General features: G+C 39.3%; 1 protein-coding gene across 1 annotated transcript in view; it reads right to left on the bottom strand.

The window, feature by feature from the left end:
- Window positions 1-24,221, bottom strand: part of LOC103780966 (alpha-1,6-mannosylglycoprotein 6-beta-N-acetylglucosaminyltransferase A-like) — a gene marked incomplete at both ends in the record, with an annotated part of 25,454 nt that extends 1,233 nt beyond the window's left edge. Inside the window, 5 exon segments of the mRNA XM_008948671.1 lie at window positions 3,371-3,445; window positions 4,264-4,380; window positions 7,798-7,944; window positions 15,819-15,968; window positions 24,088-24,221. Of these exon segments, the coding sequence (XP_008946919.1) occupies window positions 3,371-3,445; window positions 4,264-4,380; window positions 7,798-7,944; window positions 15,819-15,968; window positions 24,088-24,221 (623 nt within the window).
- Between the last annotated feature and the right edge of the window lie 3,706 nt (window positions 24,222-27,927).

Consider the following 27,927-nt stretch of genomic DNA (forward strand, 5'->3'; position numbering starts at 1 on the left):
TCAGATTTCTCCTGCTGCAGGGGGACATCCTCATACTCCCAGATCTAACCATAGATTTAATATTATACAATAATGACTCACAGAATATCTTGAGTTGGAAGGGACCCACAAAGACCATGGAGTCCAACTCCCAACTCCAGGACAACAGGGCAACCTAAAAGCTAAACCATATATCCAAGAGCACTGTCTGAGTGCTTCTAGAACACTGACAAGATAGCTTGGCCACAATCACTTCCCTGGGGAGCACGTTCCAGTGCTTACCCACCCACTCAGTGAACAATCTTACCCAAAATCTGTTCTGAACTTCCACTGATGCATCCCTAAACCAGTTTCCTTGTTCCATACTCAAAAAATAAATCAGTATATTTAGAGCATATTTATGGCGGAATAATTTTAACAGCATCTAAAAAAACAGGTTAACAATAGATTGTTGGAGATACCTCTTAATGAGGTTGTTTCAAAAAGGTTATTTTACTATTTGAACTTAAGTGCCTTGCTTACTCTGTCCTTTTATAAATCAATCTTTAAAATACTAGATGCAGGAGGAAATCTATACAGGTTCAAAAGCCAATCCAGCACCCCAATATAGCTATGTACGATATGTAATACATACAATACAATACTGTAATATCCGATGGGGTTCACAGCTACTGCAGGCAGAATACAACATTTTTCAGACAGTGAATCACTTGTGAGCCTTCACCATTTGCTGGGGCTTCAGCTTTTAACATCTTTGTTGAAATTCTCAAAAACTGTGCAGAGCCTCCCATTTCCAGTCCACAGCTTAGTGGGGAGCCTTCCTCAGCTTAAGCCACCTTGTAGCATGCCTCAGAGTGCATCACCTTCACAGGTACCAGCACACAGGGGGGTGTTTCAGTTTTCTGTCTCCGGCTAGTTTTCCTATAAACTATCTTAGCAACCTAAATTTGGTATCCTCACCCCAGTCTCTCTTGCCCCATAACCCTACATGCGTAAGGGTTACACAAAGATGTTATGTAAAACAGAAGGTTAAGCTTCACCAGAGACTGTGTTATGTTTTTTTTACTTATAATCACAATTTCAAGGTGAGACATGCTTTGCCCTGCCATCAAAGAAGGTGTCCTCCTTCCTCTGGCTTTTCTTGCTCTTGGATTGGTATTCTCACTCCACTCCTTTTGCCAAGTTCTGGTGCTCAGCTGACCCTCTGCTGAGCCAGCGCAGCTTGCTAACCTAGTGGAGCCCTGCCAAAACCATTTTCTGCTGGGTTGCCAAGCACTGTGCTTGATGACATCTTTCAAAGTCAGCATGTCTGCTCCACCAGCCCAGCCCGCCACATCCAACACCTCCCAGGCTTCCCATGGTGGCTTCAGGCACTCCTTTGATGGCAGTGCCACCTTCAGCAGTCCCACCCGTGGGTTCCCGCCCTGCAGAGCTGCTGCAGCTGTCTGGGCAGGCACAGAGCAAAGGGCACCAGAGCTGGATTCTGGAGTGGCACAGACAAACCGAACAGCCACACTGGCCACTGGCACGAGCAGGGAGGAGCAGCTGGGAGTGAAAGCTGTCCTAATCCAGCTGAAGGTGGCACTGCTAAGAGTGAGGCCACAGCTCACACACAGCAGTTGTCTTACTTCAGATCTTAAAGACCTTCAGTTCAGCTGTTGCATCTGAAGATTTGGGTAATTCACTAAACCTTTCTCGTGACCGGTCCTCCCTCCTGATCCTGGGCCAAGGCCCCAGAAGGAGAACTCTGGACAACTCCTTTAAAGCCTACAGTTGCGCTGTCCCACAGGGTAATTTGTGGGTGACTGTGTCTGGCCCTGTCCTCTTCACTTTCAAACCTCCCTTGAAGGCCACACTCTTCTGGCTAAGGCACCCCACAACCACTGAGCCAGTCAACTCCATGCATCTTTGTTCCTGCTCCAAGTTCATGCTGCTTTCTCTGTTCTGCCTGCCTCCCGCCCTGAACTCTTCAAAATAACGTCTCAAACTTGTATTTTTTTTCCATCTGATGTGACAACCAGGCACAGTGTGAAGTGCATGCAGCTAATAATGATGCTTGAGCAACCTGGGGGCTGTGAAACAATAACAGCTTTTGACAATTAGTCCAAGCAATGAACAAAATTACAATGCTGTATTTATTTCTGAGAAGCACATGGCACGGACCAGGGCTTAGCCTGGCCTGTCAGAGAGGAGGAGAGACAGGTTTGCCCCACAGACGCTATCTCTAGATTCTTTTTCTCCCTTACACTGAGCTCCATTTCTTCCTGTATTGACAGAAACTCTCAATTATAGCAACTGGCAGAAAAATCAAAAGAAGCAGATACATTTACAAGCAACGTCATCAATACAGCTGTAAAAAGCATGAAGTGTTTATTGGCAGGAAACCTGGCAACAGTTTGAGCTACGTTACATTAACTTGACTTCTGACATGAAGCCGTGTTACTTTTTTTTTGGTCTGTAATTCTGTCCTCTCAGAAACACAGGAACAGGAACATGTGCAGTGCTTTTGAAAGCAACCCTGGAAGTCAACTGGTGTATCAGAGATAGAGGTTATTCCTATCTCTCTTCTGCAGCAGGCAGAACAAAAGGGGAGCTGGCTGCTGCAACAGATCTGGCCTTGGGCAGAAGTCCAAGCAAACACAGCATTTTTAGAAATCAGCATCCCACCATATAAATCGCTGCAGTTTATTACTCCAACTCAGTACCTTGTGCAGCTCTCAGCTAGCAATAATGCATGGGGACCAAAAGTCCTTTAAGTAACTGATTTCTGAACTATTTAAAGCTTTATTGATTGAATCTGAATGCTTAAAAAATCTGTCCAGAGGCTTTGGCCTAAGTGCAATTCTACCACAAAAGTATCTCTATATTTACGGGACACTTGATGATCCAAAGATTTTTTGCGAGTATGCATTTGAAGAAGTCACACGTACACTGAAAAATTACTTTGCCTTTCTGCTTTAACATCAGAAGAAGGAAGGTTCTTTATAAATCAATTAAAAAAAAATAAATCTCTGTTTTTGCAAGGACATATGATAAATCAGACACTCGCAGATGAATCGGAGCCCAGTGGCAAACTGAGAGGCAGAACGAATGTTCTGGTAGCCAGCACTTCAGCTTAATTTGTAGTCAGTCTCTTTACACATGAAGAGTGTCACTGGTGCCGTACCTGGAAGAAGCCTCCCTAGCCCTACATGGCCAAGTCCACAGAAGTTAATCTCTGAGTCCATGCGGGCCTCCCAGAGGAACTTCACCTGAGCAAACAACTGCCCAGACAGGACTGCACAGCTACTATTTCTACCTGAACGGCAACAACACTGAGAAGATTCAAAATGGAGAGGGCTGTCCTTTTCCTACATAAAATAAAAGATTGATCCACCATAAAAGTTCATACCTGTCTTTCAATAAATGCATTCATCCTTTGAAGCATTCCCTCGCATGTGAATTCATAGGGCAAATAAGGGTCAATCTGTGAAAACATGGTGTGTTCAGGTTAGAGGGGTTTTTGTTTAAGTGAACTTTGTGGTGCCCTGTATGTTAGCCGCCCGCATTCCAAATACCACATTACAGAGTAAGTAGCAACAAGAAATACAAATAAACTCATTAACAGATCGCAATTTTGCAAACCCATCAGCAGTTTAAGCTGACTTTTGCTCCTTTGTAAAGGCAATAAAAGCTGCTCAGTGACTATCCTTAAAGGAACTCAGGGCGCACTGCAAAGTAATGGATCTAAAGCTAGCCTGGGACCCTGCAGGATTCCAGAGCTCCTAGGTTCAGTTCTGGAGTTGAAGAGAAAAAGAAAACAGTACGACAAAAAAGTATGGGATACCTTTGAAAATTATTTCAAACTTTTTTTTTTTTTTAACTTGAAGTGCCCTCATTACAATTTCAAGCTGCAAGTGCACGAGCACTTCAGTGACAGTTATGTCAAGGCTACAGAGTCAGTCAAAGGAGCTGAACACGCATTTGGGCAGCCTGCAACACTAAGAATCAACAAGGAAATTTCCTCACTGAATGCACAGAAAATGCAGATAGCTGTGTAAGTTACATATGGAATTCATATTTCTATACAAATCACTCATGCTTTTTTTTTTCCAGGTAAAAAATCTGACATATCCCATACTAAAACATGCTAGAGTAGATACACCAGAGAAATAACAACATTTTTTCCCCAATATCCTACCAAAGTGCAGCATTCTACTTTAATTAGATTAACATTAGGAAGCATTCTGCGTGCACAACACACCCCTTCAAGCACTGATGACAAATCGAAAACACTTTTCTCACCTTTTGATTCAAAATTGATTTCACAGCCTTCTCAACTTCAGAAAGATCATTGATGTCTACAGTCCAGACATGGGGCTTCCCAATGTAAACTTCAGCATAAGGATGCTGAGATGTCAACTGAAAGGAAGAAATAATATTGGTAAAAATTAATGTGTCAATATATCCTTCCTTCTCACTTTCTTCATCAGATTTTTAGATGAAATGCACTGGGATAATGCAATTCAGCTAGAATCTAATGGTCTAACTCATGCCTTCCAAGATTTCTTTCAGATTTCCTGTGTTTTAATTTAGAGAGTGAGTTTAGTTGGAAAACGGAGAACCAGAAAATAATGCAGATCACAAGTAACATTTATGCACCTCTCATACGTAGCTTTGATCCTCCTAATGACCACATCACAGAAGACTTGACACTTACTGAAATAACTTGCAGTGTGACCCTGCTTCCCCACAGCTCACTCACAGAGCAGCCCTCTGCTTTCACAACCTGTAATTGCTACCAGTCCTGGTTAGACCTGCGTGACTCAAGAGCTGTCATCCTCGCCCTGTCTCACCTTCAGACAGTGTCCTCACCCTGTCTCTCCTCCACATTTCAAACATTTCCAAGCTTCTGTGAGTAGCAGTGAATAAAGAATCATTTCTATCGCTTTTGGATGAATTCTGACTCTCACTGCTGATAGTACAAGAGTAATGTGACCTCAGCAAGAGTGTTAACTGATATTCTGCTCATCGCTTTGTCAGAAAACAAATTCAATAAATACCCAAGGAGATAACTATGAAAAGTTCTATCAGAGATGCCTTTCAAAACTAGCAGGATGGCACTAGAAGTAATTTTGTGACAGGCTGTGCAGGAGTGAGTGGAACACAGAAATGAACATACTGAAAGGAAGCAAAAGCTGCACTGTGCTCCCCTCGGTGTGTTTTAAATTCCTCCCACAAGTCCAATGCTTCCTGAAGACAGACCTATACTAACCTTTTTTCAATAGCTGTTCTACTGCCACTAAAACTAATGTACCTAAAACTTTGGTTACCAAGACTGAGTTCCCAGGCCTTATGCCAGGACATCAAATGGCAGAAGCTACATTCCTACTGCTTGCAGTAACAACAAACCACCTTCTATTGCACCTTTAAAAATAAGAATATAAAATAGTGTTTTGAATTCCACAAAGCTTTAGGAACTATGTCTTAGACCTGGCTTTCTTTATCATCTCAGACAGCAACATTGAAGCCAGACCTGGTCTGGAAGACAAACAACTGAACTACTCAGACTAGTAGCTGTTCTAAATATTAAGACTACCTAGCAACATATTTTTATTGCACCAGTTATTTTGCATCTATACTCTCAAAAAATAGTAAGCCTATTTCCTTATACTGAAATGCTTTAATTAGCTGAGGCTTAATGTTTTAGATATTCAGAAGATACTCCCTCTGTCTATAATTTAAATCTCTAAGAATTCTTATAAATAGATTTGGAGTTAGAATTTCTAATTTAGGTCTTTTTTTTTTCTCCTTCCTAAAAGCAGAAAATGAAAGGAACAACACCCACCAAGTACACATTTCAACTAGATTTAGCATACAATGTTTTATTCTTTGGAGGCATGGAGGAGGTATGTAAGGCTGTAATGGAGAAGAAATATTGATATAAATAGTGGTAGAAACCAGGCTGCTTGAAGGTGATTTTTTTTCTTTTCTTTTTTTCCTCCTCTTCTGCCTTTTTCCCTCAGCAGAACCATGTCCTATCACAAGACAACTGATCTAAAATGAAAATTGTTGTTTACAGTTTTTGTAGAGTCTTCACTACAGAACCCCATCTTGGGCCTAGATGGGAAACAGTTAACTCCCCCCTCCAATAAATTCTTCCTAGAATAAGAAAGAAATAGTGACTTGCACTGCTTACTTTACAAAAGAACTAAACACAGCCCTTGTCTTCAAATTGGTCTATGGATAAGCAATTCACAGAACAACACAAGCATTTCTGTTCTCCTTTTATCACCTGAAAAAATTGAGACAAGTATTTAAGGACCTTCTTAATCCCAAAGAACCAGCACATGAATTACTGGCAATCGGATCTAAATTGTGCAAACCAGTTAGAGAAAAGATTCCTCTTAGGATAGGTCAGCAGAGCATGTGACATAGCAATATTCATGAACAATGTTCATTATATTATTTTTCTGTGCAAGTCGGGTGCACAGCATTTCTGTTAGCACTGACACATGCCAGTGGGATTTAGCACAGCATTCCAAGCACTACAGCTCCTACTGAAGAGTTAAGTGGGTCCAGATTACTTACTGAGCCTGACCAGTTAGTGTTGGGGCACAGAACAACTGGAAACGAGGCAAACAGTTAAGCAGCCCACAGAAGAAAAGATTTGAAAGGTGCCAAGCCCAAGGAGAAAGTTTAAACAGACTTTTTTTCCCTTATTGCTCTCTCCTTCACTAGAGACACAAGCTGTGAGAAGGGGCGAGTCTGAACTCTCATCCTGTACAAGCTGAGTGTGTGATGAGCTGAAAGGCAACTACAGCCCTGGATCATAAAACCAGAAGGAATTTATGTTCCTGGTTTAAAATGGAAAACTGCCTTCTGCTTATCAACTACGTGGCACTGCTCAGTAAGCAATTCATATAGCCCAAGCTATAACTTTTATTGGGAAATATGGCTGTGCAAAGTTCTTGTAATCTTAAGCGTTCCCATAAAGCTTTCCCTTCAGGTAGGTACGTATAGAAAATATGCATATACACCTACAAACAAGCCATGGTCACAGACAAAAGATGTGTCTAATGTCAGAAATGGCTACATAACAGCTAAACACTTCTAGGTGGTATAGGTTGAATTCTACCTACACTGAAGAAGAAAAATATTCCCAAATCAGTGCCAGGATGAGGGGCTCGTTTACCCAGCTTCATTTTTCACTTTAGAATCTAAACACACTAGCTGTTTTGAAAGCTTGAGGTTTGGTTTTCCTGTTATCTTAAAGAGTCTGTTTTCCAAATGCCTTCAGTGTTTAACCTCAAACATGGTGGGCTGTGACCACCAACACCTAAGCTCAATGGTGCCTTGAGCTGGTCTTTTCTGAGGAAAAGAACATAATAATCCCCAAACACACAACAAGCCACAAATGGCATTTTATAATTTACTTTAACACCTATTCACTTCCTGCCTAGTACACAGTTAATTTTTGTTTCTTCAGCAAAATAAACTGCTTTCAAACGTCACATCGTGTATCAGGTGACACGATCTGTTCCTGGGCACAACATCAGGTTTTCAAGTGAAACTTCAGTTTATGGTCCATCAGTAAGAATTAGCAGAAAGTACACACAAGCCAATCTAGAGGTAAAGCTCAACAGTATGTTAATGGAAAACTTTTATTAGCCTATAAAAATAAGGACTGATAATCCTATCAATAGCTAAAGCAAATAACAGTTGCACACCTTTTGCAACAAACTGTGAACGTTTATGCAATTTTTCCTGTGTTGTGTTACTAAAAAGAAATCCACAATCATTTTCAATAAAGGAACTACCAAGATTGATAAAGCTTACCTCTCGGAGTGTAGGTTTGCCTTTGAAAAATTCTGTGTTTTTGCTGCTTTTTGGTGGGTTAAATCTTAAATTTAGGAAAGCACATCCATTAGCAATAGCTTCTAAAGGAGCTGGTCCTTCATATGGAAATCCAAGACCAACAAACAGCTGAAAAGTAGAAAATAAGCACTGTCTTAATTTTTGTTCTTTACAAAAAATTAAAGCTAATTTAAAATAAACAACAAAGCATTGGAAATATATCAGCCTAAAAATATGTAACATTAAGAGGAAGATGGGAGAAATTTAGCAGCTTACTCCCTCCTATCCAAGCTGTAACAGAATGTCCTGTAAAACACATTTGACAATAATCTTCTGTAATGAGCTGAGGTGATTTTTCATGGAGCTGAAGCAACAACAGACCCTTTCAGTTATTTTTTTGGGGAAAAAAAAAAAAAGTAGTTTGCTGGTCTGAAATGAAACCGCTGTGGCTCTCTTGTAGCTACAGGTTTACTGCAGCAGCCTCCCGGAACAGCTACTCTACTGTTGTCCCTCTCTCCCCCATGGGCTAACCTGCCGGTTTTGCCACTCGGAACATGCTGCTGCCAGGCTGATTAAGTCTGCTAATTAAAACGGTAGATGGCAGCAACGATCAGCTGAAGACATCGTGCCTGTAGGCAGCAAGAGCTTGCATAGGATTAAGAGGGTTCAGCGCCTGAAAGGTAAACTGAAGGAGCTAAAATGCCTTGCAAAGCTGTTCCTACACCTGCTGAGATTACAGGTGGCCTAGAAAGGGCAGTGCTTTTCTCCAATGTAAAGACATGTAATATTTTTTTCAGAGTTGCTTGGCTTTTATTTCAATCTTGACCCCTTCCCTGGCCCCCCATAATTAAAGCCCCTGAATTAAATAGAGTATTACTCATCTTTATTTGAACATCTGCATTATGGGAGAATTACAAGCTCTGATTTGTAGTAACAATTTCTCAGCATTGCTGCATGATGTATATATGCAGCTACTGCCTTTTTCAAGAAAATAAATAGCAACCTTCATAACTATTAGGATCGTGTATTCAGGATGTATGTATTCAAAGAGGTTAAATCATACTACTCTGCATTAAATTTTCTGCACATGGAAATTAATCCCAGGAACAGAGGATTCCAACCTGAAGGCCCTTTCTAGGAGCTGATCTTAGCATTGATGCATAATCCTGTCTGCGGTGGGAATTGTCACGCACGGGCACTGCAGCATCAATCCTCTCCAACCCACGGCACCAGTACAAGTTCTGAGCTGGCTCATTTTAAAAAGCAAGTTAACATTCCTCAGCGTAGTTGAGGACACACAATTTTCACTGCATGGAGTGCAATACTGATGTTTTGGTTTTCAATATTCAGCTTACAAAACCCACCTACTTGCAAAAAGTTCTCAGCTATCTCACAGATTTAAATCTTACAGGAAACTCTCTGGTGGCTGATAAAAACCAAAGATCTGGAAGACAATTTCCACTACAGCTAGATTATCTAAATTTGGGCTTTACATACAGCATAAGATGCACTACCTAGTAGTCAGAGAAAAAACATACTAAATTTCATCTCAAGAGAGATGAAAATCATCTAAAAAAAATTATCTCAAAAGAGGCTTAATTTAAAAAAGGTAATCCCTTGAAAATTATCAATTACAGACATGAAACCATTTCAAGCAATCTGCACACATAATGTTATTTACTTAAACTACTCCTTAGTTCAGGCAGAAAACCAGCTGAGAACCAGCAATTAAACCACCTGAAGTATCAATTCTCCTATGATCCTGTGTTTGTCTGTTATGTGGAGAATGCTGGTTTGTTTGCTTCATTTTTCACTTTTTAATAAACCGCTGCTGTGCACTGCTGAACAGTTCTGTCTCTGACTGGTCCGTTTATTTAGGAGGAAGCTCCACAGGGAAAGAAACAGCGTTTTATGTTTTGACAGCACAGAGCACACTGTCAACACTTAATCTATAATAAATAGCTTACCACCTGCTTCACATCCATTTTCCAGCCTTACCTCTAAGCAGCACCATACCCTTGAAGAAAGAAAGAAGAATGTGTCTGATTGCTACAAGGGTGCCTGTGTGGGCGCTGTGCTGCCTTGGTGGCCCAAGGTTGAAGCCTGGCTCACAGCTGCCCACAGCCCCCTGAGCTTCTTCCTCCGACCCTCCAAAACCTTCTCTCACTCCCCATCACACTGCCTTCAGGTCAGCTGAAACTCCCAAACTGAGTCAAGACTCTGCTCCTGAAAAATGCCCTTTATTAATGGTCCTTGATTAGGGAGCTAGTATTTTTGTAAGGTATAAAGAGCAAAACTGAGGACTATCTGAATTGCCTGGAGAAAGTCACATGCATAATGATTTAAAAAACAAGCATCAGAGAACACAGGTAATGTCTCCAAGTCATTCTTACGATGCTCTAAATTGCTAATCCCTTGAAATACATTCAGCTTGTTATTTCCAGAAAGCCTAAAACAATTTGTAAAGGTACTTCCTAAAAGTATGCAACAAATGCTGCAAGTCACCAATTGAAAAATAAGTGGAAAAAAAAAAAGTAGAAATAACAGGCAACAATTCTCAGGTACCAGTGAAACAAGCATCCATCCTCAGCAGAGTTGGGGCTGTGTGGAAGACAAGTCTCTCTCACAAAAAATGGCAAAGATTGTTTCCACCACTCTGTGATGGTAAATGTAGGTTGTTGACTCCACCACAAAGTGCTGAGTATGGCTCTTAGGGCATTCTCTCACCAGATGCCAGGTCTGGTAACACAGTCCACCAGGGAGAGGCACCTTCACCCTACGGCCGAAGATCTACGATGCAAAACTCCAAATTTGACAAAGCTGGTAACATTACTGTGGGTACACATGGTTCAGGTATGCTAGTCCTAACCTTGCTTTGTTAGCTACAGCAAAATTGCTAAGCAGAGTAGAATTCCTTTATGCTTTACTGGCTGATTAGTGCTTGAAAAAATAATTTCATCTTCTGTATGTCAGCATTTTTCCCACCTTTCAAATGTTTTTGAAAGACAGAACCGTAATTTTTCTTACAGTGCTTTAAGTGGGCACATGCCACAGTAGGCCCTGTATGCTAACACCCCATATAATGAGATGATTGTCAGGAGCAGTTTACAGTATTAAAGTATATCTAAAGGAAATCACAGCAAATAAATATAGATGTAAAACGATGATGGTAACAGCAGCGTGGTTACCATTTACCAAAAAAACATTTCCTTGTTTGCAAGGTCGGCTACCCAAGTGTGTATGTGCCAGCAGGTCTGAGTGAATCAAACTCAGGTATTTGGACCTGCAATCTCAATTGCCCAGTTAAGTAAAGCAGATGTTGAAACCTTCAGGCAGGAAATACTTTGGTTTTCATAAGAAAGGCTCCTTGAGAGCCTTTTCTGCCTTTGCAGAGAACTGAACCCCTGGTTTGGAATTTCAGGCTTTTGAGTTGGCTACCCAGCATGAGACCATCCAAGACACCACTCTTCTCAGATTACCACGTAAGCACTCCTTTCATGGTATAGTAGCTAGGTAGAGGCTTGAACAGGACCTCACAGCCACTCCTGCGAAAAAACAGTGTGGTTTTGTTTTATTTTTTGGACACCACTGACTTTCATTTGACATTAAGGAATTTAATGCGGAGTTTACAGCCCCAGATCAGACTATTATTAAAATGAGTACTTGAACAGTCTTTCTAAATTATAGACAAGAGCATAAAATAAGGAGTGAATCTTTCACTTGGCTGACTGTAATTCTGACTAGTTGAATACTTAAGAGAAAAATTTCGTAGTCCAGAAACTAAATGCTACACTTCCATAAACACAAGTGTTTATCTTCTCCTCTTCCCTTTCTAACATTACTGTGCTTTAACTAATTTACTCTGTCAGGTTGGTATGTCTATCACCACTTTTGTATGCCTCCTTACTGAACTTAGATATTCTCTTCTGAATTACAGAAAGAGAAGTGTAGCAAAGGTTAACTATCATGATACATTTTTCTCATGAATATAAAATACTTTCTGGAAAAGTCAATCCTTTTGTGATTGGAACAACTTCAGAATAGAATCACTAGTTAAGTGTCTTTTCAGCTGATTTTGTCAAGTGTGTGGAAGTAAAAAATGTGTTACTTCATAAAAGGGGCAATGTGAAAAAAAGAAAGTTTGTTTTTCTATTTCCACTTATCCAACATTGCAAGGTTTTTTTTCCTAAACTGTCTAAACAGGGATTTCTTCCTCCTTAATCACCATTAAGAAATCATAAATTCCACTTTGTAAAAGAATCTGGATTCCTTCAAAAATTAACAGTGACTTAAGTAAAAAGTCGCATCTGAAACTTTCTTGAAGGGAGGAATATTTCTCAAGAATTCAGTACTGGTTTCTTCCAAGAGAGTCTGGTCCAACTCCTCCAGCTGCCCACTTGGCAAGAAGCCATGTAAATTGGCAGGAAGGCTGCCAGCTCGCCTACCCTATTTTCCCTGACGTGATGAATGGCTTTACATCTTCTCATTAGGAACTGTTGACATGTCTCGTTTTTGTCATGCGCTACACAGCTGAACTAGCCATGATGAATCTCAAACAGCCCCCTCCTACTTGGAAAATAGACTTATTTTGAAATGTGTTGCTTTGTAATACACACCAGTTGAAATGGCAGCTGCATGCTTTTGAGAATAACTGGGTCCTATACTGATTACTGCAGAGAGACCAAGTACATTTTAGAAATGCAAAGCTCTAATCCAGAATCATGACCGAGCTGTCACCTATCAGTATTTTGCTATCTAAGGGCAAAATGAAACAGTGCAACAGAACCTAACACTGCTGAGTCTGCTGAACTGTATGATTTGTTAAATTATTATTTAGATCTGACCTTCTGAAAACCAGATCATTTGTCCGCTGACCTAACAAAAACTTGCTAACACACTGCTGAAATCACATGCAATGAAGGACAATCAATGCTCTTGGTTTCTTTAAAACATATGTTTAGAAAAAGAAAAATCTGAAAGTTTTTGGAAGCTTAAAGACTAAGTTTGTTGCCTGGAGACGGCGAGCAGCAGGCCTAGATGATTGAAGTGAGCATTGTACCCACAGATGTTACCACCCCGGAGTTAGAGCTCCAATTATTCACATACTTCAAGCACATCGATTGTCCAGTGACAAAACCCCATAACTAAATTCGTTACGGGGCTCTGGTCATGTTGCCTAGCAATTAAAGTGATTATGATTAAAAAGTGTCCTTGAACATCACTGGATGCATATGCACACATACACGAGGCTCCTTGGGGCACAAAGCTCCCATTCAAGTCAGATTGATTTTTATGGAAAACCTGCACTTATTTTGGCAATTCAATCCATGATCCATTTGATATAAACACAATTGACCAATGTGGACAGCAGATGGCCAGCAGAGACAGGTGAGTGGTGTTTTAGGCTAAACGACATTAAAGTATTTTTTCTTAAAGGATATCAAAATCTGAAACTGAATGTACAGGAAACAAGAAGACTTGTCTTCTTGTCTGTTGACCAACACGGAGAGGCAACCATATGCTGAGACAGAACAGCCAGTGTACCTGTGAGATACTAATGATCTGCTAGCAAAGAAACCTACACAAAAAGCTGCCCTAAAATCTACTTCCAACAGAAAAAGTCTGAACAAAGTAGATGGTAAATCTCAGTTTCTGCTTCTCAATCTCTGGATGCCGCTGTTTTTCTGTTAAAGTAGATATATTGGCACAGTATTAGACAGGAATAATAAACAGAACTCATGATGCAGTAAGCCATATTTAATTGTTTCATTTCATTGCAACATGAGAAATACTATTGTTAGGCAAATGGGAATGCAGTGTAAGTATTACGAGAAGCAGATGGACTCTTAACTGCTTATCATCAGGTCAAAGTATTGTTAGCCTGGCTGCATCATAAATAAATAATTTCCTTAATAGGAAAACAGCTTTTGTTTTTTTTTTGCAAATCTGCTAACAAATGTTGAGAAAAGATATATGAAAATACTGTTTACAGCCTTAATTTGAAAAAAAAAAAAAGTTTATTAGATAGTATAAAAAAGATAATGTGATAAAGACACTGGCTCCCTGATGCAGATTTCTATTATTGTTGTGTTTCTCAGTACTGATGTGTTTATCACTGTTTATCAGTAGTAGCCATCTACTAGGAAATGCAACAGATTTTCAAAGTATTTCCTCCAATCTTAGCAAGAAAAAAAAAATAAAACAACCAAGGAACTAAAACAGCATTTAAAAAACAAAACAAAACATTAAAATCTAAATTGCTTGTAAAGACTCTGAAAATACCACCACATAGATCCATGCTTTTCACAAAAATACCATTTGTGAAAAATAAGCAACTTATGATCCCAGGAGTGCTTCACAATCACAGATGGCATCTTCCATCTGATATTGCAATTAACACTGGGTGAAACTAGTCCAGCTACTTCCTGTGCCTGCTTCCTGTGTCACAAACCCCATAAGAACTGCACTGTGCTGAGCTGCATAATGAGAATGTATCAACTTGAACTTGTCCTCAATTGAATGTGTCTTTACACTGCATCCTAGAGCACAGCAAATAAACCCAGTAACAACTAGATGAGTTGTTAGTCTTAATATTGTTCAATAGATGTTCACTTAATATTGAACATCAAGTTTTCTAGTGTAATATGTCCAAGATAGCTGATAAAGAATAAGAGGAAGACTTAGTCAAACATAGCTATTATTATGAACTGTACTTTGTAAATTATAAGGACATCAGTAATTCTACAAGAAGGCCATCAGCTTATTTTACAATTCCAGTGAATAGAACAGGGTTTTCTTTCCCCTCCAGAAGAAAGTCACTGTTTGTGCTTGGAGTTATTACAATGTCAATATTCTTCCCACATTAGTACTATGATTAACACAGTGATTTCATCCCCCACACAGGCAAAAGCTGTGTAATCTCAGTATTATCCATGACGAAAGTAAATGTTGACTTTTTAGTCTGCAACATTATGTGTATCTGCATGCATCAAATACACACACACAGTGGTTGCCTCTAAAATGTAATAATTTGCCAACAGCTGTCACACAGAGATGTCAAATTACCATCATTTTCCCAAATATTTCAAAAAGAAGATCTCTGCAGTCGTGTGGGAAGACTGGGAGCTGCTTGCTTTTTCCTTTTCTTTTTTTAATAGACTCTTCTGTAGAATTGCACAGCAAGAAACTACCAACAATGGGGAGTGAGTGGTGCAGTTCCACACACTTTACTAATTTTAAACACACAAACCACTTCTTTCACCAAGTGAAAGTTAAATATCCTATTTAGATGTAATCTACTAAAGTGTTTTAATGTTGTAAAGTACCACAGAGATGATGGGAATGGCACAGAAAAGCCCACAAAGCATTCTAACTATGCGGACAAAAGTTTACTTATTTCAATGCATATACTGTCCCTTATCTTGAGTTCCCTTGACTATGGGGCACAGCAAAATACAGCACAAAAAGCACGCTCTTTGCTTGCTCTCTCTGCACAACCAAAGTGGAGGAAGGAACTGAATGGCCAACTGAGTGCTTGCTTTTCTTCTTTGCTTCCCAAGAGAGCAGGGTCACTTTAGGTGGAAGTCAACTGCAGGGCAATGCCAGCAGGCTGGCTCTACAGCTGCCAGGTATCAGGACTGAACCTCCACACCAGGGGCATACAACAAGGAGCATTCTCAGCTGATAAGCTCCCTGAGCTGAATGGCACATTGAAGAAAATGAAAAACATATTTATCCATATTTCTCAAGCTGGCTGTTAAATGTGCCTGTGACTGTAGGTTGTCACCCCAATTTTACAATAGCTGTCAATCCACAAAACTTGGACATGACGAAAAACATAATCTTATACAACACAGAAGATAACTTAAGCACCTTCACATCTGATCATTTATTTTCCCAATACTTCTAAACTTGGAGCCTGTTTGTAGGAGGTGAAATGCACACACTTCAGATACTGTCTATCCACAGCTATTTTTGCAAATACTCCCTCTTGACCAACTTACTTTGGTTTCTCTCAGTAGAAACTGCAAATCCCGCCCACTGAGTATACCATGGTTTTTTACGTAGCCAGGAATATAAATGGTGCTTGTCCCATGAACAGTTCCATGGACCTCCATATAGGTGTGGATGACATCCAGATAAGCCTTCTTATCCTGTAATAGCAACAGTAAAATATTCTCAGTCTCTACACATTTTAAGCTGCAGTGTTCAATCAGAGACGACTTTTTTTTTTTTATCTCCTGTACCACAAACACCAGAAAGAGAAGAAATTCACTCAGTCTTATGTTATTTTTATCATCTCTGATCTTCCATTCGTTTTCTATTATACTGTCAGAAAACAGCAGCTTTCTTACTCATAGTATAGATATAAACAAATCAATACCAAGGTCCTATTAATTTCTAATTGGAGAAAAAAGACACACCATTGTCAGATACCTGTAATCTCAGCATGCCTGAACAATACTTGGCATAATAATACTAAAAAACTCATTTTGAAATATCAAGCCTTCACTTGGTTTTTGTCAGAGATGCAAAATAATTACTCTATCTTCTTTGCAAAGAAAATTGTGAATCTCACCTTAGTAAGATGCACCCTTGCCAGATGAATAACTGAATACACATCTTCATCTAAATACCTGGTATTTGAGTCCCATGAGATACCTGCAAATATTCTACTTACCTGAAGCATTAAAGGCTTTTTGGAAAAGACTCAGAGAAGAGTAATAGCTTTAATGTTGCATTAAAAAAAATAATTAAAAATTAGTACACTATCCTAGTTTGCAAACAAGAGAAATTACTTTAATTTTCAGTGCCATATGTTTTTGAGTTTTAAAGACTACTAGCATTCCAAAAGCAATTAGCTGTAGACTGTATTTGTAGCCAATATGCAGCACAGATCAGAGACTTTCCCTCAATATTTGCACATAATCTTAGTAATAGCTCTAAAATCAGGCAACAAGTTTCTTTACTACTTGGCAGCAAGTGACCTTTTAAGAATTCTACTTTCACTCACTATTTTTGTCATGTAAATTCTGTACACTGTTCCTCCACATCCCTGTGTGAATGCTGGCCAACAAGCTGGACAACCAGCACATAGAAAGACTTCAAAAGGTCTTAAAGGAACTAAGTCTTTTTGGGATAGAAGGGAATCAGCCTTGTAAATGAACAATCATCATGCAAAAGAGAACAGAGAAGTGATAGAACAGAGAACTGCAGTCAATACATACTATTCAGAGCAGCAAAACTGAAACTAACTTCAAAATATTGAAGAAAAAAAAATCACAATACTCAATACTTAGGGTTCTACTGCTTTTCAGAAAGCCTTGAGTGATCTAAAAGATGGAATGACTAGGAAATAAAAGGACTAATAAATTCAATACAAAGTGATGCATGTGTTGAAAGCCAGTCCTAGCTTCACATATGAATAATAGACCTGAGCTAACCAGCACTGCTCAAGAATGAAGACTGCATTATGTGGATATGATTATATGCCCATGAAAAAAATCAGTGTTCCGTAGCAGCCAGTTAACTCACCAAGCAAGTAAATGACAGGAATTATTTGGAAAGGAATAGTAAAGAGAATATCATTGAGCTGTTCTGTGAAAACATAGTTCTCTCCTTCCACAAACGTTGTGGTTTTGGTCCCTTTTCTCAGAAAGAAGCCAAAGAACACTGGATGTGGTTTGGAGAGGTTAAGAAGAATCCAAACTACAGAACAGTTTCCATTGTCACATACAGCAATCTGTAATGGATTCATTAACGATTCTTCAGCTTGGAAGAGACAGCTTGGTAGAATTACAGAACTGTAATTGCCATAAAGAACATGGATAGTGATTGACTATTCATAATATCCTGATACAAGGGAAGCCAAAGCTAGGAGGAGGCAAGGTTAGAAAAATCCAAAAGTTAATGATTCCTCCTGCAACAGGTCAGAGATTTTAGCTACTCCATGACAGACAATGTTGTGGAGGCAAAAAAGTTTACACAAGTTCACAATTAGACAAGTGCTTTGAAGTCATCTCTTACTGAGACCTCAGTTTATCAATAGACAGATTCTGAAAACCCCCAGAGCTGAAATATCTGGCAAAAGAGAGAGTATGCAAAGGAAGTATTCTGCAACTTCTGCATGCTTTTGCTCTTCCCTGAACGTCCATTTATTGCTTCTTTGTTAGACACCTATCAAATTTATCTGCGTTAAACACACATTAGTGCATCTACAGATATTATTTGCACATATACAATCTTTGCACAAAGAATGAATAAAAAATCTCAGTAAAGACTTGGGTTCTTCCTGGTCTGCCAGAAATCCTGCTTATTCAGCTCCATAGCCTCATTTTTACCTACTTCATTCATCATTTCTTGCACTTCTTAATCTGCAAATTTTTCTCCCTTTTTTTCTTAACACTGAGGTTTTGGAAAGATTTAGCAGTGTCATAGAATAGAATCCTAGAATCACTATGCTTAGAAAGGACCTCTAGGATCATCAAGCCCAACCACCACCCCAGCACTGTCATGTAGTGCGCACAAATGGCGAACCAGGAACTTCATCTCCTTTGAATGGAAATTTCCAGAACTAACAATGAGACATACTTGTGCAGTGTAAGTTCTGAAGCAGAAAAGTACAGGCATACGGAAGAAAATAGAAGTGAGACCACAGGAAGAAAAGGTTGTGCTGGTCTTGTGGTAATCCAGTACTAGCAGATGATTGCATCAACTGGTATTGTAAGACCTCACTAATTCATTTTCCAGCTGGAGGGTTCTGCAAAAAGCAAAGCTGATCACTGACCTGTCTGAAAGTTAAATATTTGTGGAAAATGGTTTTAAATTTTTTTTCATAATAAATTATAATTTTCATAATAAATGTTGAAGAATAAGATTTCAGAAGTGTACATATATGTATACTTAATTACTGCACCCATGGTTGCTCATTTGCTTTGATTTACTTGTTTTTTTGATCCATACTTCTTTCAGAAGCAAATGGTGAGTGTCAGAAATGTTGCCAGACTAAACTGTCTGGCTCATTTCAATTTCTTATGTGGCATAAAGCAGGACAAGGCTCCTGGCGCTTGGCGACAGCAACTAGAGTTGGCTTTGACCAAGATAAGCCCACTGGGCTGCTGCAAATTTGAAGACAAAACCACCACAAGTTTGTGAATACACTGACCATGTGGGAAAAAAAAAGTGAGAAGGATCTTTCCTCCCTTTCCTTATGTTTTTTAGCTTAAAGAATAAAATTAAATGTTCAGCCAAAGTACATTGCTAAATATTAGGCACAAAAAACAATGAGAAGGAAAGGAAAATGCAATGCTGCTAGCAGGAATTTTGCACTTAACAAAATTATTCCTAGAAGTCTAATTTTTTCTGATTTCTCTTCATTTTCTTCCTCCCACTTCATGCAAGAGGACATATGATGGGGAAATTACATATGTCACATGGAGCTATAAAGGGAAGACATTAGTAAGAGCAGCCTTGTTTTATGTTCAAAAATTGTTATGCAGACAGTCTACATTTAAGAAGAATGCCCATCTTGTCGAGCTGCATTAGTAACAAACTCACACATTATCTTACCTTTAAGAACAGAAATTTTAACTTTAAGTATAGAAATATTTTAAAGGCAATTCCAACACACTATAATAAAATCTACTAAAGCAATCATCACACAATTGTATGTCATGCATTGATGGCTTCTTTCTGATACAAGCAAAATTCTGCCTTCTTTCACAGCATCCCATAAAAAAAAAAGAAATAGCAAATAGTACAAAATGAATGTCAACTCATTTTCTTTCTAGGATTAAGGGCACAAGTTTTGAAATAGTATGACAGGAAGTTGCATGAAGAACAAAGAAATTACTTAGACTGAAACAAGAGCTAAGATGACATGAAAGGCTTCAAACATTCCCTTGTAATTGAAATGTTCTGTAATTAAAGCCAGTTTTGATAATGGAGAGCATTACAGGTTTCACTCACATTTTATTCATTCCTCCTTTTTCACTTAGTCAAAGATAGGACTTCCTTTACTCCTTAGTACTGCCAGATATCCCAGACAAAACCTCAAACCTCAATTACAACAAACACACCCAAAACTTGGCAAATATTGACCCTTGATAGCTTACATCTAAGGATAACCTTTAGAAACATGGCAAATTCTTCAGAGTCTCCTATTTGTTATCCTCAACCCACTTAAGACTGATGTAGTTATCAGAAGGAAGCACACAAGATGTACCTTACAGCCTCTGCAGCTTACCTCCTTCCCGACCTCCAGGAAGAGGTATCCAGACTTGCCCACTGTAATATGTAAGCAATCCATAATTCTCCAGCCAGAGTAACCTGGTTAGTGCACACAGCAGGTGGTCTGAGATGGCCTCACCAACTCTGCCCAGTAGCAGAGCTGGGAATATGGGGGGTTCTAGCAAAGTTGAAATGAGAATCTGCATCTTCAGTTTTGTTTTTTGTTTTTTGTTTTTGTTTTTTTCTTCCTTCACAAGCCTAGCCAGATGCAGAAAGGGACCCCGATAAACATCTATATAAAGCCATGACAGCAGTTAGCTATTCTAGTCCCACTCCCAGGGAAAAAAGGTTCTGTGCATACCTTAGTTCCATTTCAACCTGCTTGGTTTAAAACGAAACAATTAATTTGCAACCAGTACTCCCCAAAACCACCTCAGTCCAGGGACTGGAATGCTCTCCCCCAACACTGTGCTTCTCCAATGACACATCACACCCAGCAGTGACACATGCACTCTGTGGAGATTACACTTCTCATTAATTGGCCATGTTTAGAATGAAGAAAAGGAGCAAGATAAATAGAATCATAGAATCATTTAGGTTGGAAGGGACCTCCAAGATCATCAAGTCCAACCATTGAGCCATTAGGGCTCTAAAGTCCTCTGCTAAAACAGATCAGAATCTGTCAGGGTTGGAAGGGACCACAAGGATCCCCCAGTTCCAACCCCTCTGCCATGAGCAGGGACACCTCCCATTAGACCAGGCTGCCCAGAGCCTCATCCAGCCTGGCCTTAAAGACCCCCAGGGATGGGGCCTCAACCACCTCCCTGGGCAACCCATTCCAGGGTCTCACCACTCTCATGGTGAAGTCTGGTTCCACACAAGCCATGGTGGCAGATGAAAAGAGCACTGAACAGGGAAATTGAAGGAAACATGAAATAAGCAAATTACACAGACACAAGATTAGTGTTCAGCCTTTCTGTTGTTCACAAGAATTGGATTTTATCACTCCAGATAAGACATCCCAGACTGCCACCAACTCAAAGCTCATCTGCAGTGACTGTGCATTATGTACCAGGGCATACGGGCAGGGCTGCAGTTCCAGTCTGCAAGCTGCAGCTTTAATGTGCTCGACGTTACAAGCATACAGTAAGTGTTTGAATACGACCAGGTATTGAGTCATACATCTTGGAAGAAACAAGACAGGCAGTACTGGTAGGAACAGAGCGGTGACTTGAAAAGCAACAGGTCAAAAAAAAAATTATCTAAAAAATGGTCTTGTTCATTCATCTAAATGCAAGTTCCTAACAGTGAAAAGGGATCTGCCTAACATCGCACATAGGATTTCTTTTCAATTTGGTGCTGGTGCCCACATGCCCTTGGCTACCATTCACATTTCAAGTGGAATGCAAGTAATCTTGAAAAAGCTCAGAAAAAACCAGACATGTGAGAATACTTAAGGATTAGAAAGCACAAAGGTCTCAGTGGTTTAGCACATACCGGCTTTTTGGGAGATGACTATGGGTCACTCTTGATCTCAATCCATATATTCCAACAGGGAAACAGAACAGAGGCATCACCAGTCCCGTAGGCAAAGTCTGTAACTACTACTAAGACTAGAAATTGCCATTTAGAAACATGCACCAGAAGTAGTGCAAAGTCTTAAGGGAGAAAGTAATTATCTGAGGATTTCACCAGAGGAAATAGTGAGGTTTCCATCATATGCTATTTAAAAATCAAGATTGGATGTTCTTTTCCAAAAAGCCATGGTTTTGTCTTAATCAGCCCATGGATATCCTGCATGTCACACAGAATCTCAGACTAGGCAATCACAAATCTCCCCTCTGGGCATATAAGCTATTAATAAATATTTCTGAATTCATGCACACTGAATAAACTGAGAAAGGTATATATCTCTGAAAAAAAAACACCCTGGTGATGAAGCAACTACCTTGTTCCTTAAATCCAGCTGGTACTCAACAGGCTATCGTGCTGACATGCACTACAAATCAGGTCAGGATATATAGATGATTATGACATGGAACTGTCCCTGAGAGACTGATAATGAGATCAGGAACTAAAAGTCTAAGAGCTTCAGTTAGAAAAGATTTGAACGAAAAGATCCCAGCTCTGCTCCAGTATTTTGCAGACCTCCAAAGAGGGCAAGCATGCAAAGTCATTCTATACCATGAGTCAAAAAGAATAATTAATGCAGTATTTACTATATTGTAAAGCAAAATTTCAGTTTAAAGACACAGATTACCCCATTTAGTGATATAAGCCCAAATATAAACCTGAGATTTCAATCAAACATGCACAGCTAATATACATATTTCTCTCAGGACAGCAGCCAAGAAGCAAGCAGCTCTATCTTTTTGCTACCACTGACAACATTCTCCCATTTCTCTTAAGTTTTTGGGTATTTTGTCATGCAGATAGACCATTTACTTGTAGCTATTGTTTTTCCTGAAAATTTGTTCCATACAATCACAGCTATCAGACTAAATCTTGCTTCTGTGGTTACAGAAAACTGTGCATGCCAATGAAGAGAAATGGAAATAAAATGTGAGACATAAGTGCTCTCACACTGTCATATTGTTTGGTCCCATATACATGCTGGTTTGGGCTGGGGTTGAGTTAATTTCCTTCACAGTAGCTGGTATGGGGCTGTGTTTTGGATTTGTGCTGGAAACAGTGCTGGTAATTCAGGGATATTTTAGCCATGGCTGAGCACTGCTCACACACAGTCAAGGCCCTTTCTGCCTCTCATCCCACTCCACCAGTGAATGGGCCAGGGGTGCACAAGATGTTGGGAGGGGACACAGCTGGGATGCCTGACCCCAACTGACCAAAGGGATGTCCCAGACTGCATGATGTCACACTCAGCAATAAAAGCTGGGGGAAGAAGGAACTGCATGATGTCACACTCAGCAATAAAAGCTGGGGGAAGAAGGAAGGGGGAAGGAGGGACATTCAGAGGGATGGAATTTGTCTTCCCAAGCAGCCATTACGTGTGATGGGAGCCCTGCTCCCTGGAGATGGCTGAACACCTCCCTGCCCATGGGAAGTGGTGTATGAATACCTTTGCTTAACTGGATTGTCTCAACCCACGATTTTTTTCACTCTTTGATTCTCTCTCCTATTCCACCACAGGAGAGTGAGTGAGCAGCTGGGTGGGGCTTAGCTGTCGGCTGGGGTTAAACAACAACAGTATGGCACCATATGTTCTGATCAGTTGCTTTTTCAGTTGACAAGAGACTTAAAATAATATCTTTTTAGGCAGGATGGAAGGCATACAGAGTGTATGGACTCACAGAGCTAGAGGTAATTTTGAAGAAATTCTGTTGTTACTTACTAACAGAACGTCTTTGAAAACTGCACCAGACACTCAACACAGGTTGCAGCCTGGAAAAGGGAGCTCCAGGAAAGGACAGTGGACAAAAAGCAGAGACCACTGTGAGCTTAAAAACACATTACACTTTAAATTGAAGAAAAAATGACCAAAATTTGGTGGTGTTATTCTGCAGCTCTCATCTGTAGATGTGAGGCAACACAGTAACAGTCATATTTAAGAAACAAAACTCTGATATCATTACAGGGAGATAAAATTAGATTGAATGCTTCTAGGTTCTTTAGTGAAACACAATTTCCAGTTCAAAATGCAGCATAGTTTTGGTTACAGATATAAGAAAAGAAATAACTGACATTTATGACTGATTCAAGTTCACAACATATCCGACACCTTCAATTTTACATTACTTTTAACAGCTTCTGCAGTTTCCAAAATTGTCGTATAAAGAACATGGAAAAAAAATCTTTATTCTAACAGAGAGGTTTACATAAAAATGAAAAAATCCACATTAATGTGAACAGAAGTTTCCTCATCAGAAAGACTTAAAAATGTTCACTTTAAATATTTAAATATGTTTATTTTCATAAAAAGAGCTTAATGGTTTTAGAGAGAAGGGATACTTTTAAGTGTAGAGTTATACTTTATTATATTGATCAAAATAAATTTCCTCAAGTATATCAATATAGAAAACTTACCTTCCAGAAATTGTCTACTTTGCCATAAACGAGAGATTGGTTCTGCCTCTTGATGTCATTAATGTGTTTAATGTCACTGGAATTCAGATGCTGCTCCACCACAAATCCAAGGAAGCTGTTATCCGGAGTGTGAGCTGTAAGAAACCAAGCACATTCAAAACCTTTTAAAGTACCAGCTAATGTTACAAAAGCATGAATGTTGTCAGAAAAGGTTTAAAGAATGTATTATTCAGCAGATCACTTCTTTCACATTCATACTAAGAGACAGATTTGCTTGCTTTATTATCGACATAGTTCTTACCAAGTTCTCCTGTATACATCTATGGAAGTAAGCACTTATTCTCTGGCTCGTTTCTGACAGTACAAGTACTGTAGTTGGACCGAGGCCAATAATAATGATTTTTTGTGCTTCATTTTATTATTAGAGATAAGAGAACCAGAAGAAATCCATCTTGACAGTTTCAGAGATGTAATACCAACCATTTCAAAGATCCCTGGATCTACGCTTGTTAGCAAAGCTGTACATTGCTTAATATCATAAATAACTTTTAGCGAATTTCTTGGGTTCACCTCCTATATGAGAAGACCTAACACCAATCATCCAACTCACTGAATATTATGTATCCATGCTAATTACCAGCCTACAAAGTCACACTATGCAGATCAGACTACAAATTTCACTGCCTAATCCGCTCAGATATATCTGCCATAAAACATTTAAAGGTGACAACTGAAGTTGGCAAAATTGTTCTTAATGCAGCACCTAAATAAAAAAAAACTACATGCAAAGAAGATGCAATTTACTCTTAATTTTCTATATTGTTTTTAGCTTCTGTTGGTCTTTTTTCTAGCATCAATACCCAGTAATACTAGCCACTGCTTTCCTCTATACAGACATAGGCCTACTAAAACTAAGGGTTTGCTGTTTTGGGGGCTTGGGGCTTTTGTGCGTGTGGGTTTGGTTTGTTGTTGTTGCGGTTTTTCTTTTTGCAGACAGGGTGTTTAACTCCAAGACTTCCAAGACTGCACTCTAGCACTGAAGGTTTCAGGGAAAAAATCCATCCCTACTATATAAACATTATTCCAACATGTGGTATTTTTGCACCTCTCCAAAAAAAAAGTCATAGCTCCATAAGGTAAGCCTCACAAAGCCATCTTTAAACAGAAAAAGGCTGCAATAAACACTGGGAGCTCCTCTGTAAGGCTCCCTTTTAAATTCTGGCACACAAGCTGACAACTTCTTACTAAGCACATTTTGCAAAGTTAAAGAAACTCAAAACAAAACAAATACCAACACAAACACCCCAGGCACATGCAACGCTAAACCTAGAGATAGAATTATAAAAAAATTAATTATTAAAATTTTATTGCAGTTATAGGGTTTGGTTTTGTTTTTTGATTCCTGACAATCAGTGAATTCGATATTGCAGTAGAGCAGATAAACCAATAGAGTGTACACTTCCCTCTGCTGTTACACTTAGTCTTTCAAATGACAATTACACTTTTTTACAAAATGTCTCAGCAACAGCTAGGCACTCACTTAGGCCCAAGGACTTTTTAGAATTTAGCATAGCAAATGGCACATTGCAAATATGCTTGAAAACGGGCATTTTTCCATCCTTTCATATTTTTGGATGAGAGCTTGCATTCAACGGAGAGGCAAGGCAGTACACACTCAAAAGAAAAATTAACCTTTGTTAATGTTAGCACTTAGAATTGGTCGAATTCAGTGCCTCAAACACCACTGACAGGAAGCCCTCAGATGGATTTTTTAAGCAAGATCACACAGTTTTAAAAGTACCAGTGCTGTTATTTTGCATAAAGGAATTTAAATACTGATAACAATAAAATAACATAAAAAGGGGGAAAAACACCCTCATGCTTGTGGAAAGCTCAGAGAATAGTCAAGCTTTTGGTAATATGCCACAGGTTTGAATACGGTTTACTTGTTGCTCAGTAATAATTTTCTGCCCTTATAATTAGAGTTCTCAAAATAATGGAGTCCGGAGATCTTGGGAAGCTGGCCAGGCTTCCAATCGGTTATAAAACCTTTACTGGCACATAACATGCACTTTGAATCACAACCCCATAAAGGTAGTGCTATCTCTGCAGCAGAGAAGAAAAAACAAAAACAAACTTTAAGCATCACAAAAAACGCTGACTCTTCTGCACTTGGTACAAGAAGCAAAATCCTTGAGTAATCTACAGCATTGGAATCACTCATGCTTCAGAATGAATTTGCCTGCAATCTATTCACCACTTTTCCTGCATTGGAAAACCTGCAGTCATTTCCAGTAGTAAAAACTGGAAACGGTTATTTATTGAAATTCAAATATATTCATACTCTTCTGAAAATTCACTAAGAAGCGATTTGCCCTGAACAGGAGCCTGTGTCATTAGTCTGTACTGCCACAACAGAGACCTTCTCCATGGAGAAGATTCACTTTCTTCTGCGTTTCATGGAGTGGGACTGAGGAGACCACACAGCTGTACCCCAAGTATTCATGCAACCATTTTCCTCAAATGCATCATAACCCCTGGTGCTATCTTGAACAGGAACTCACATACAAATTTCTCAACAGTTGGACTACTTAAATGCAGCACAATTTGAGATCTAATCCCCTTTTCCATTTAGAACATAGACCAATAAATATTAGCAAATCATATGGATACAGAACAAGCTCTGGTTACTTATATCCAGACACAAACTCTGCAACCACTTCCAAGCCACATTTTCCCACCACACGTCTTGTTACTTGCTCTGAAACAACTGTGAATGCAGTCTTTTATCTTTTGAACAACCTTCACTTACATTTCTCTGGAAAAAAATTGCACAGCAAATGTTGACAGACAAAATATGCCTCCCAAGAATTTTACAGGGCAACTGAAATCAAAAGCCTGCCAGCTCGCCAGCAGCATGTATAATTCTACTACAAAAAGATGACGTTTGAAAGAATTGACCCGTGAAGTCTGAGACAGAACACTGATAGAACACTGCATGCCATGGCCTTAGTCTCAGACAGTGACCCCTGTCAAACTTTGGAGGTCAGGCTGGTCACCACCAAGGTGCTTCCTTCCAGCCTTGGGCTGAGAAGCTGCTGCACACAACAGCACATACTTTCCTCTTTCTTAAGTCTCGCTAACCCTCAAGCTAGCTGGCAGCAATGGATCCTGCTGCACCTTTCAGAGATAAACCTGAACTACAACGTGCAAGAGAAAGATCATTCAATTCTACAACGCAGTGACGAAGTCAAAGACTAAGGCTAGAGTAGGTCACGGTAATAATTTAATTTGGCCCGATTAATACAGATTGTGTCCCCTGTTTCTTTTTTAGGAAGATATTTAACAATGTTTCAAATATCTACAGTAATGCTGAAATCTACTACTTATTTTTCAATAGTTTTGTACACTGCTGCAAACAAATGTGAACCAGTTAATGTCAAGGTGAATGCTCACAACATGGAAACAACCTAGTTAAAAATTTGAGACATTCACCCAAAATGAGAGAGAAAGAATTGTTTTTACTGAGTGTTAGTTTATTAATCTTGAATGCAAAGAAAAAGGAAAGTCATTGTGCTGCTCAGTTGTTGCAGGAAAAAAGCAGAAATACAGCATAGTTACAAACTTCGGTTTGACGTTATGAAATATGAGTGTGGCTTATCAAAATGTAATCTTGTAGGTTCCTCAAAAACGTTATTGCTCCACAACAGGATCTGAAAAGACACAACTAACAAAACCAAACTCAATGACCCTTGAAGAAAAAGCCAATCACCACTTTCCACAGGTACCCCGAGAATAAAGTTCCCTACCATTATTTATATTGATACAGTTATTTTCTGA

The sequence above is a fragment of the Merops nubicus genome, unplaced genomic scaffold (genome assembly GCF_000691845.1).
Source record: "Merops nubicus isolate BGI_N331 unplaced genomic scaffold, ASM69184v1 scaffold20001, whole genome shotgun sequence".
NCBI lineage: Eukaryota > Metazoa > Chordata > Aves > Coraciiformes > Meropidae > Merops > Merops nubicus.